This window comes from Portunus trituberculatus, chromosome 17, assembly GCF_017591435.1.
Source record: "Portunus trituberculatus isolate SZX2019 chromosome 17, ASM1759143v1, whole genome shotgun sequence".
NCBI lineage: Eukaryota > Metazoa > Arthropoda > Malacostraca > Decapoda > Portunidae > Portunus > Portunus trituberculatus.
In genome coordinates, this window is record NC_059271.1 from 11,541,599 (window position 1) to 11,553,897 (window position 12,299).

The window sequence follows — 12,299 nt, forward strand, 5'->3', positions numbered from 1 at the left end:
CAGGTACACATTACATGTAGCCCGACAGGTGCTGGGAAGTGGCCGCACGTCCCTGCTGGACCAGCGGACCACCATAATCACCTGTGATGAGGGGGAATGGGAAACCACCATTCCTAATTAAATGTATAAGTAGCTTTATCGTAACTTGGTAACTTAAAGTAAATACATAAACTGTAAATATGTTATGTAGAGCGACAGTTGTTGCAGGCACAGGGCTTAACGCAAGACTCAACCATTAGCACGGTAGGGAGTGCGAAACTTACTCCAACAAATGACGAGCTGAGCACCGTCTGCCTTGAGGCTGCTCGAGTTGACGATAATTGTAGCTTTAAAAATGGCGGGGCAAGTTCATTGCCAGTAAAGTCTCTTACGTTATTTAGAGAGGTGTTAGTTTTTAGTTAAATCATATCAACTGATGTAGACATTTTTTTGTAATATTATTTTATATAAGTAATGGGTTTTAAATGTAAGAAAAATAAAATGGGGGATTTTTGTATGCTAAGTTGGACTTTCATGTGACTCTCACGAGCGGACCAATGAGCGCGCACTTGTTGTGACGTCATCGGCTTCGCTTTGAGGCGGGAGTGGCCGGGCGGGCGTGGCTCAGTCGGTCAGTGGTGTGCGCGGGCGAGGTGTGTGGTTGTCGCATTGGTTTTATCCATTCTATCGTAATTTGCGTTTTTAACTTTGTTTTAGAAGTTTTACTTCACGATGACGACTGAAACCGAGACCAAGCCTGTGGAGCAGACTGAGGAGAAGAAAGAGGAGGTGAAGGAGGAAGTGAAGAAAGAAGAAGCCGAAACGAATAACGCTGAAGAGAAGGCGGACGACAAAGCGGAGAAGGCTGACAAAGAAAAGAAGGAAGAGGAGAAGAAGGATGTTAAAGCCAAAAAGGAGCCGGCCGCCCCTAAGCCTGCCGTACACAAGCTGGACTTTAACAAGGACGTGGTGTATCTCTACCAGTTCACACGCACGCCCGTCCTGCCCTCGCTCAGCCCTTACTGCCTGAAGGTGGAGACCTGGCTGAGGATCGCAGATCTCAAATACGAGGTGAGCACCGTCTCTATGCTGTGTTCAATGTGTGCTAGGGAATCGGGGCCCCAGAACCCTGCCAGGGCCTCACCAAGCCAGCCACGCCTGGGATCGGCTCGCCGGGACGCTTGGTGCTGGCTGGCGTGGTTTGGTCGCTAGCCGCACGGATGCCGCGTCTGTCACTCGTTTTATTTCAGAGTACCAAAGTTTCGTGTGCTTATGTAGTTATCAATAGTTTCATGTTCAAAAGACCATGTAGTTGGACAGTTTGTAATATGGGTTGCGGTAACGCTGGCGATGGCGGCGGCGTTGTAGTCTCGGGATGGCGTTGACAGCTGGTGGCCGGCACGCCGCGTTCCTTGCCAGCCCCGCGGCTCCACGCCAACCCGTCTCCACCCAGCACCAGACTAGCCCCGCAAAGTTTGAATATGGCCGTGGTGGTGTAGGATTGCGATGATAGGTTAGGGACTTCGTAGGATGTGTCTGTGGCTGTTGTGTAGGTGATGGCTGGAAGACAAGAATGAAATGGGATGAGGGTGGCAAGGGGTGTGAAAAATATTGGGGCGGGCAGAGATGTAAAGGTATGAGTTTGATTAGGCAAGAGTTGAGGGCTTGGTACTAAGGATCAAAAGCGTGAGTGGAGGCTGGATTGGATGGATGAACTTAATATTTCTTAACTTGCTTTCCTCTGCTCAAGAACGTTCTTCTGGAATGATTATCAATATTACACACTCCAGAAGTGCTTTTCTCTGCTCAAAACTTCCGTTGTCCCATTCGACCAAGTAAAAATAATAATCCAAAAAGTGGGTTTCCAGAATAAGTTAAACTGCAAATGCATCTTTTGAGTGTAGAGAAATATGCGCGGTGGTGAAGGTAGGTTACATTGTGGGATTTGTGATGGGTATGAGGGGCGTGGCATGGACTATGGTTGAGTCTGGTGGTGCGTGGAACCATTGTTAGGAGGGTGACTGGGTTAGTGTGTAGTGTGTGATGAGGGTGAAAGGGGTGTGGCACTTGGGTGTGGTGAGCGTGAGGTGCAGTGGGTAGTTCAGGGTGTGGTGACTGATTGGCTGATGGAAGAACTAGTGGAAAGGAGGCGTCGTGGTGGAGACCGGAGGGGCAGGATAGGGGAGGAAGTGTAGCGGTGGATGGAAGCAGCAGGTGATGGTGGGGCGTGGCAGGGTGTTTTTCCTTGATGTATGGTTCGGTTTTGTAGTCAAAACGACCCACGAGGCGTTAACGATGATGAGATGCCAGTGTCCTATTCCTTGTTGATGGGCCCTGGTGCAGTTGTCCTGGACCGTGTTGCATGCAGGAAGAAGGGGTGGTAGTGGTGCGTGCGGGCGGGTGGGTGGGCGTGGGCGGGTACAAGGGAGGGTGCCGCTGCAATGGTTAATGCCGTGCTTCCTTCTTGTTGCCTGGGTGGCCGTTGGAGTTGCCTACTACACACCCAGACCCCGGCAATTACGTCGATGTCCATCGAGTGAAGACTCCGTGATGCTGCGTGAAGGGGAAGGCCTAGCAGGGGTCGTGTAGCTGTGCTAGGATGTGGCTTTTTTTCTTTCCTCGTTGTTAGGCCTTCCCTTAGGCCTACTAATGTAAAGGGTCTTTTAAATCCCTCATGAGAAAAGACACATTATCACAGAGGAGAATCTAACCTTAAATCGGTTCGACAAACTGGATTTCTTATCCTACTGGACAAAAAATTTTTGAGCATTAGGGAACCTTTTTTTCTGAGTGACCAAAGATACGCGTAAAGGGAATGAAATTCTTCACGGGAAGTCATTGTATTCTCAAGAAATCAAATTTTGTAGAGGTTCATTCTTGTTGCGTTATAAACTTAATTCTCATGTTCATTCTTGGTACATCATGGAGTATTCTCATGCATAAGAATAATTTGTATAAGTGAGAATTGGATTAATAATTTGAATAGTTTGTTCTTTCGAATCTATTTAAATCACTACACTAGCGTATTCTTTAGTTTAATACAATTGCAATATCATACATTTTTTTTTTTATCTTCCAGCCCGTTAGCTTTCAGTAAATCCATCCATCATTCATAGATTCCATCGAAATGGTGTCTCGTTACATTGTTTGGCTGGTCGCCTCAAGGACATGATCCTGGGGGTCACCTGAGTTCAGAGGGACCGCACCTTTTGTATGGCATCGAAGAGTTTCAGCGTCAGCACACCAGATGAGCTTAGCGTTCGTTGACAGGCTTCACGTTAGGTCATGACAAATACGTTAATCTTAGTCTCCGAAAGTGATTAAATCTACGCCTTGAAGACTGCAATTTTGCCTATTTGTTTACTTCCATGCTTTCGTGAACCAAGAACGCGGTCAGTGTAAAGGGAAGCATTAAGCGCAGGTGAGTGTGGCTAGACAGGTGTTGGGTTTGAGCAGCTTCCTGTGAATAATTGATGGTTCAGAAGGTTGCATGCACTACTCTTACTAAAGGATACGAGCGTCGATAAAACGGGGTGTATGACGTCAATACAAGTTGAGCGTTGAGTGTATGCTTGTGGCAGCAGAGAGAGAGAGAGGTATCCTGTCATTAAAATTGCACAGGCTAGAATTGTACTCTAGGGTAGTAAGTCGTATAATGCACGAACTTTATTATTTATGCGAGCGTTCATTATTTATGTCCTTGCTTGAAGGTTTGGTGAAGTGAAATAGTACATGCATAAGCTCAGATTATTATATTGCGGGTATTTAGAACACAAAAACATACAAGAGGGAAGCTGCAAGTCTGTCAGGCCTACACTTGGCAATCCCTGTAAGTCATCCCCATCCATAAATTTGTAGTCTATGGTACACCTGTCTAGTGAAGTGCCGTCTCAAGCTGTGATGAAGTGCAAGTTTAGTGAAGTGTTGATCTGCCAGGGTGCTAATGAGTGTTAGTGCTGCCTCAAGTAGATGTGTTGTCTTTGCTGCTACGAATAAATACAAGATACATATGAGCTTTATTGTGATACTTAAGCCTTGATGACAAACTGATCCCCGTTATGGTTGTGTTGAAGCTAACAGTACTCGAGTAATATTTGTTCACGTGCCTCGCGGCTGCCATTATCACGAGGGCAAGTGTTAAGAAGGACGGAAGGCTCAGATGTGAACCGTGACCTTTGCGCTCCTGCAAGCTGGTAACTGTGAGTGTGGAGGAGCATCGCTGCTCTTATCATGTCAACTAATAATGTCAAGGAGTTTATGTGGTGCGGGACGTGCCTGGTGGACTATCCTGAACGCTTGGTTTCATGTCTCCGCTACTCCACTCTCCCTTTTCCCCAAGCACACTGAAGGCTCAGCATTTTCCGAGTGTTGCCAGCACATGACCTCAGTCCCATAATTCATAACTATAGTCTACTTGAAGGGAACTTGATCAATTTACCCCGTTCTGAGGTCAAGGAGCACAGCGGCTGGGCTTAGACCTCTGTAATATTGCAAAGTTCATTACTCCATGCGGATGATTCGCTTTTGACCCTGCAAGACTGCTAACGTGTGTGTCAGCTGGCGAGGGATGGAGGATGACGCGAACACCGAATGATGGCTCGTGGCGCGCAAGGCAGCACAAACTACATTGTAAAGAGGCTGCAATCCAACTTGACACTTTAAAAATCCCTGTGAGATTCCTTGAGCATCTTGATATCCTTGGTGGGTTATCTCCTAATGTAAGACGGTTAGGGAGTGCTAGTCCCAGTCGCATATGAGGAGGGAGCGAGTCAAAGGAAGGCGGCAAGTTTGTAGTTTAAGAATTGTACTTCCACGGGTCATTTCTTCATTCTTTCCTTGCACGAGACTTCTGGTACTCGTTGTTACTGGAGCTCGCTCATCGTGGTGAGCGGCCTCCGCGTCCCCTCCAGGCTATACACCGGAACTTCCGGCGTCACGCCCATCTGTACCTGTCATTACCGGGGCTGCCCGCCCGGGGCCGCGCTGCCAAACAGACAGCCAGCCAGCCAGCCAGCCAGCCACCCACCCACCCACCCACCCACCCACCCACCGTGACTTGCCTGACTGACTGACTGATATGCCGCCGAGGTTATAGTGCTTCCTCCCACAGCAAATCCCTTGCAGCAATGCTTGTAGAACGTAATATCGGAGTGAGAGGTGGAGAGCGAGGAAGAGGCGTGTGTGTTAAATGTTCTGTTGTGTAACTTTCGGGACAGGAAGTTGTCATGGTGGCCGCAGGAGTAAGAGTGTGTAGCGAGGCTCTAAAGGAGCTAGCAGGAGGGGCTCACTGACAATTTGATGAGTGAAAAGGATTTTTACGGAGTGTCTGTTGGCTACAACGTTTTTGAAGGGAGTGCACGTGACTGGCAGGCGGGCTGACAAGTGACATGAGAGGACAGAGTGCAGCGGGGGCACCATCACCTTTACTGGGTTGCCACCTGCGTGTGAAAGCCGATGGTCGGCACGTCTCCTGGATGAGCAGGTGATGCGTGAAGGGTGAGATGTGGGGTAACAATGAAACTGGACATTGGATACTAATGGTCTGATGTTGAAGTGACACATTCAGCACTGTTCGTACCATGCTGCTGCATCTACTGTGTGGTGGATGTCGGCACCTCGCATATCGCCAAAGTGTTCAACCGTGCAGTTCAAATTTTAGGGGTGAAATTAAATCTCGAACAACTTTTCAAATTACAATGTTTTATGTACGAGTGTTTAAGAGCAGAGGCAACAGTAGTGCGCGGCGCTAAGGTGTGACGTCGCCACTAACTGAATATCCTCAGCTTACCGGTCTTCGCGGTGCAGCTCCTCGCCCCGAGTGACATCAGGAAATGAGTAACACATTCAAGGCGAAGGAAGCGAGTTATTTTGTAATGCTAGGAATCCAGCGTATTAGTAATGACGCGCCGTGATTCATTGTCGCTTGTGTGGAGCAGGATGGGCGTAATTGAGGGTTTATTTCGTAAAAATGTATATTAGACTCAGGTAACTAAGTCTGTAATATAGACAGAAATTAGATGTTATGCAAACTTTCAGAGCTGCTACTTTTTCTATTGGTGTTAGACCTGTTAGGTTGGACCACGTGAACTGAGACTGGGTGACCCTCAACATGCGGAACCGTTCTGCTCCTGTGATGGGGGGAGGGAGGCCTAGCCTTCGTCGCGACAGCCAAGTAGATAAGCGCAGATTTTCTTGAAACTTCAAATATGCATTTTGTCTACGTTGAGATAGAGTCGTGTAGATGGGTGTTGGTCATGCCGTTTCGGGTGTCCGCAGCGAACGTTGTCTGGCGAGTGGCAGGGCGCCAGGACTGGCTTTTGTGATTAGTTTCATTAGTGACGTATTCAGTTGACGTACAGTTTGGTGAAACGTTTGTTGGAACAAGTTGTCGGCATCAAGGGCGAGGGTCTGCAGGTATCATGGGGACAGTGAAGTCAGCCCCTTCTCCCCACGCCCTCAGAGTCAGATTGGCGTCAGCGGCATTGATTTTGAGGCGCAGGGAACGAAACCACTAAATAAATAATTAGCTTGGTGCGTTTGGCGTCATTGGTGTAGCAGCAGCAGCCGTCGGCAGGATAAGCACAGTGCCCTCTGCCAGACTGGTTAGGATTTTGCCTTCTTTGGGCGTTGGCTGACAAGGAACCTTTAACGGAGTGCTGAAGGCTCGCAGGAACATGCGGCCATACAAATTTTAATACTGAAGCTGCCGTGATTTGTTTACTGTTGTGCAGTCCTTATCCTAAGGACACTTACACGGCATTCACTCATGTACCAAGGCGAGGCTGCGGTGTGCGTGGGAGGCCACCACAAGGTACACGGGCACGGGAGGCAATGGGGGCTACTTACTTTCTTGCACCACCACTGTTTTGCTCAGCATCCCGACAGCTACCGGACCTTGTTACTATTTATTATTTATTACTTGTTTATTTTAAGGGTGGAGGCTGAAGGCTAGGTGAAGTGTGGAGGGAGTGGCGGCAGTGCTGCTCACGAGGGGTGTGGGTGATGCCGGGTGTGGGTCACACGGGCCGCTGCACGTGCGTATATTGATCCTAGTGCGTTCCTTCCCCCACCCCCTTCCTCCTCCCCCCGATGTCTCCTACCGCCGCCCGCGCCAGACTCCCGCACACAAAGACCTGCCGTCCACGTCTGCGCCGGGATGCTCCCCTGCCCTAGCCCCGCGCCGCGCCAAGCACAGGCACCGCGGTGTATCCTCAGCTTGCCTGAGAGTGTACGTGTAACTGTCATGGCTGCTCGCACTGACTTCATGACCGGGATGCCGAGGTGGGAGTCAACAGGCAAGGGCGGTCTCCATCAGCAGTGGGTGGAGGGCCAGTCAGTCCTGCAAGTCAGCAGGGAGGGAGGCCAGTCAGTCCTGCAAGTCAGCAGGGAGGGAGGCCAGTCAGTCCTGCAAGTCGGCAGGGAGGGAGGCCAGTCAGTCCTGCAAGTCGGCAGGGAGGGAGGCCAGTCAGTCCTGCAAGTCGGCAGGGAGGGAGGCCAGTCAGTCCTGCAAGTCGGCAGGGAGGGAGGCCAGTCAGTCCTGCAAGTCGGCAGGGAGGGAGGCCAGTCAGTCCTGCAGGGAGGGAGGCCAGTCAGTCCTGCAAGTCGGCAGGGAGGGAGGCCAGTCAGTCCTGCAAGTCGGCAGGGAGGGAGGCCAGTCAGTCCTGCAAGTCGGCAGGGAGGGAGGCCAGTCAGTCCTGCAAGTCGGCAGGGAGGGAGGTCAGTCAGTCCTGCAATTCAGTAAGGGAGATCCGTCAGTCAGTCCTGTAAGTCAGCTGGGAGGGTGGAGAAAGAAGGGGCCAGTCAGTCCTGCAAGTCAGCAGGGTGGGGGGAGGAAGAAGGGGCCAGTCAGTCCTGCAAGTCAGCAGGGTGGGGGGAGGAAGAAGGGGCCAGTCAGTCCTGGAAGTCAGCAGGGTGGGGGGAGGAAGAAGGGGCCAGTCAGTCCTGTAAATCAGCAGGTTAAGGGAGGAGCAAAGGCCATATAGTCCTGATCCGGCCGATTTGAGACACGGTAACCCAGTGACCTGTGGCTTCATGATCCTGACACACTCACCCTCACTCCTCATTACCCCTCATCCCCATCCTGGCTTCTCTGCTATCTCCTGACCTCAACTCCTTAGGTTGAACACTCATCCCCCCATCCCTTCATACCATGCTGTTCCCTTTCCTTTCATAACTTGCCTCCCTATCCAGCAAACTACACCCCAACACCTATGAAGGTGTTGGGGTGTAGTTTGCTGGGTGTGCGGGTGGGTGCTGAACCGTCACCATTACTAATTAATGGTTGGGTTGTCATCGAAGGAAAGATTGACAGTAGAATTAGTTGAAGGCTAAGACGAGTGTTACTGGTGTCAAGGGTGTCTGTAATATGACTTAATCTTGGCTCCCTGTGTGCCATGAAGCTACGTAAATTATTATGCTTCTAATTTTGATGGTCTTCCTTCACAGAATGTGGACCACAAAATGAAGTACAAGAGCAAGAAGGGTCAGTTGCCCTTCGTGGAGGTGAACGGAGAGGAGATCGCCGACTCTGCCATCATCATCAAGGAGCTGGGCACCCGGTACAACAAAGATCTGGACGCCAGCCTCACCGCGGAGCAGCGCAACGTCGCCCACGCCACTATCTCCATGATCGAGAACCACTTCGCCTGGTAGGTACACGTGCTGTGGGGTGGCGGGTGCCGGGCAGGGGAATAGTTCAAGGTGGGGGGAAAAAGTGGCATTGGAGTATTAATGATGGGAAACACATGGGGCCCAAGGGAGTGAGTCGTCAGGCTGATACACAAACCAAGGAGAACGTGATGTTTGGCGCCGGGGATTAAGTAAATAACTTGCGGGTTGTATCAAAGTTTAAACGTAGGAAAACCAGTGTTGTTTGTAAGTTAACAAGGATGCTCTTGTCATGCCATGTGACGGGGATCTGCGTGGGAAGAGCGCGCGCGCGGGCCAAAACACGCACAGGCACAGGCACATACACACGTCTTCTTGTTAAACTTGGCAGCTGTTGTAATACATTTTTGTGCGAGAGTGCCAGCAGGACCGGCGGGAGAGAGAATGGCGCCTGGAGCGGCGTGTTGGCTCTGGTGTTGTGGCAAAATGCAGTGTGGTGTGACATTTGATGCGTGGCCGGGTAACCTCATCAGCTGTGGCTGGCGACCGGTGGTTACCATGGAAACTTGAGCTGGAGTAATGTGGCGAGGAGGGTGAGGTGACACCCACTCTCCTCCACCGCCTGAGTGTTGTGGCTCCACCTGCATGTCGTCTTGCCCTGACACGGCTGCTCCACGCAGACAAGTCCCTCCTTTTCAAAATCAACCTCTTGAAGATTTGAATATGTGTGAGCGACGCGACGGGTCATTTCTCACGGTGCGGTGTGAGTCCTGCTGACTTAGCACTTAGTGACGATCGGCTGAACCTCATCAAGGGTTCGCAATAGTAAGCCTAGTTGTTCTGCTTCTAACAGCAACAGGCGTGTTTAATTTCTCTCTCTCTCTCTCTCTCTCTCTCTCTCTCTCTCTCTCTCTCTCTATATATATATATATATATATATATATATATATATATATATATATATATATATGTGTGTGTGTGTGTGTATAAGGTTAGTGCAGATGGCAGTCACCACTGCCGCCAACGAGCATTGCGAGGTCGTCCGCGATGGCCCGGGGCTCAGGTTACCGGAAACAAGTGACGACCTGCATTTCTGGTCCGAGTTCACACTCGGATCCCAACAGGTCTTGGTTTCCCAGCTCTTACTTGTTTCGTCGTCTTTGTATCTTGATGTCCGGGTAGCAAGTAGCTGTAGCGTGTAGCCGCTTACTGAGGTTGGTATAAAGTTCAGTGGTCATGAAACCACCTCGCCCCATAGGAGTACTACATAAGGTTCATAAAGGTATTAAGGAAGCCAAGTGGCCAACTAGTCTTTGGCTGTAGAATGTAGCAGTCCAAGCTTCGTGTAGGAATGGCGATGTGTGTGTACGTGATGGCGGCTTTGTTTTTGCCTCAGCGAGGTTGGGTGGAGGTCTAGTCACTTGTGGCTGCCTGCACCGTGGCTCATCATCCCATGTACCGGCTCGGGCCATGGGAGGGTAATAGAGCCATTCTGTTGTCGCATAGTTGAGCCTAATTATCTGGTTTATACGAGAAAGTGTCCATGCGGGAGTGAGGAGGGCGAGCAGCGGCAGTCGGCGTGCCTCGGCAGCTGACATCGTCTGCTCAGCAGGAAAGAGCTTTTACCAATACTTATGCAGGGAAAATGAGTTATGAGTTATTTTTACTCTTCAGATTGACTGATTGGCCGCATAATATTTTTAACTACCATGAGTATCTTGCCCGTGAAAATAAAAAATACGAAGTTATTCTCCTAAAATGTTGGCGTGGCGCGAGGTAACGGCGAGGACAGGAACGTCGGGTCCCGAGAGGACTCCTCGTCTGGCAGCGGGATGCGGGTGCTACTGCCCACAAATACGCCAGGTGGTTGCCTAGTAGTAAAATCCTGTGAAGTTTTGGAGACATTTCCCTCGCAAGAGGTGGTGGACGTATCCATTCTCCAGCAGTGGAGGCTGCTTTTTCATCCAGACTGAAGCCCGGAGAGGTGAGGTGGCGCGGCGGCTGGGCACGCGAGGTAGTGGAGGGAGGGAAGCGTGTAGTAACTAGTAAGACTGCAGCAGATGTTAGCAGCGCTGGGTCATCACAAGTCCACCCTTCATTCACTGATTCCCTCTCCCGGGACGCCATGATGAAACACTTACGGGGGTGAGGATAAGTGCCGTGATCGGCTTGCATGGAGTTACGAGGGGCCGTGTTGGGGACAACACACTCGGCTGGCCTCTTCTGGCAGCTGTTCTTGTCAAGATGGCTGGTACTCTTGGAAACGGAGAAGTTCCATCCGGTAAAGCGAATGATTAGAGGGCTTGGGGACGAAACGTGACGTCCTCAACCTATTCTCAAACTTTAAATGGGTGAGATGCCGAGCTTGCTTGAATGCTGAAGCTTCGGAGAACATTCTGAGTATCTAGTGGGCCATTTTTGGTAAGCAGAACTGGTGCTGTGGGAAGTGTGCACAGTATATATTTTGATTCGAACACTTCCCGGACAGTAAACTTGTTATTTCAGCAGCAAGGGGAACGTGACTAGAAGGACGGTGGTTGGTTGGTCGGGGATGACGGGTATGAAAGAGGCTGGACGATGTGTAGCTTTAGTGTGCTTAATTACACCAAGCTGGGCAAGTTTCGTGGCTGAGTGTTAGACGTAAAGCATGTGGTTTGTTGGGAGGGTGATGAGAGGGAGGTAGCAGGCACATCAGCAACGTTCCTTTCTCCCATCACCCGGCCTCCACTCCCCCTCACCCCCCTTTCCCGCGTCCTGGCTGGCCTCGTTTTTTGTGGTCGCACCTCTGGAATGTGTCGGGCGGTGGCCGTAGTAGTGGAGTGGAGGGAAGCTAAGGTACCAAGTGTCTCTTTAACAAGGAAGAAAAACTTCAGATGGGAGTGCAGGCGCGGCAGCTGCGGCGTATCGTATGGATATGGATAATGGGTACCCGGGATTTTTTGGGGGGGAAGATGGCAAGGCGTGTAGGGGGGCGGACGGCAACGAGTGTAGAAGTAGCTATGGTGGTGGTGCGGAAGTACGGTCGTGGTCGGGGATGACTTTTTGATAATGTTGTCGAGTGTGGAAATTGGGTAGATTGAGTGAATAGAGAAAGAATTACTATGGGTGGAATTTTGTGTAACGTGGACGGGTGGGCAATGTAGCGTGGAGGAGGGATGGTTGTAGGGTGTGTAGAGGAGGAAGGAGCCAGGAGCACTGTAGTAATGGGGAAAGGATGGGGATGAACAGAGATGGTTGGAGGATGTGTAAAGGAGGAAGGAGCTTAGCACAGTAGTAATGGGGAGAGGATAGGGATGAACTGTGCCGGTGGTGGAGGGGGTGCGCGTGAGCCAGTCTGATGATTATTCACTTGGTGGCCTAACATCTGATCATGACTCATCCTCTCCTGCTCTGCCCCGCCCTGCCACAATCCACCAGCCAAGCAGCCCTTAACCAGTACCCAACGTGTTCCCTCGCCTTCATTCCTCGCCTTTTCGTTCCTTATATATTACTCCACCTTACCCTTGACTTAAGAAGAATGCTCCGTGGTACAGATCTCGACAGCATCTCTTAGCAAAACAGTGGGAACCCTCCCTTTCAGCGAGTCTTTCGGCATGAACGGAGCCTCCCATCGTCTGCCCTGATGGACGAGGCTAAATGTTGGCGTGCTCCACAGGTGGTTTTTAATGCCTCTTGTTCGAGCGTGCAACTGCGTGGGTGTCTGGCTGGCTGCC

General features: G+C 50.6%; 1 protein-coding gene across 3 annotated transcripts in view; it reads left to right on the top strand.

Annotated features, from left to right (window-relative positions):
- The first annotated feature begins 591 nt into the window (after positions 1 to 591).
- LOC123504846 (failed axon connections-like) overlaps positions 592 to 12,299 on the top strand; it is a 31,631-nt gene continuing 19,923 nt past the window's right edge. Inside the window, exons 1-2 of one of the 3 annotated variants that reach the window (XM_045255740.1) lie at positions 592 to 1,050; positions 8,425 to 8,627. In XM_045255740.1, the coding sequence (XP_045111675.1) occupies positions 712 to 1,050; positions 8,425 to 8,627 (542 nt within the window). In that variant the 5' untranslated portion in view covers positions 592 to 711. The remainder of the gene's footprint in view (positions 1,051 to 8,424; positions 8,628 to 12,299) is intronic. The other 2 variants (XM_045255739.1, XM_045255738.1) reach the window with 2 other exon arrangements.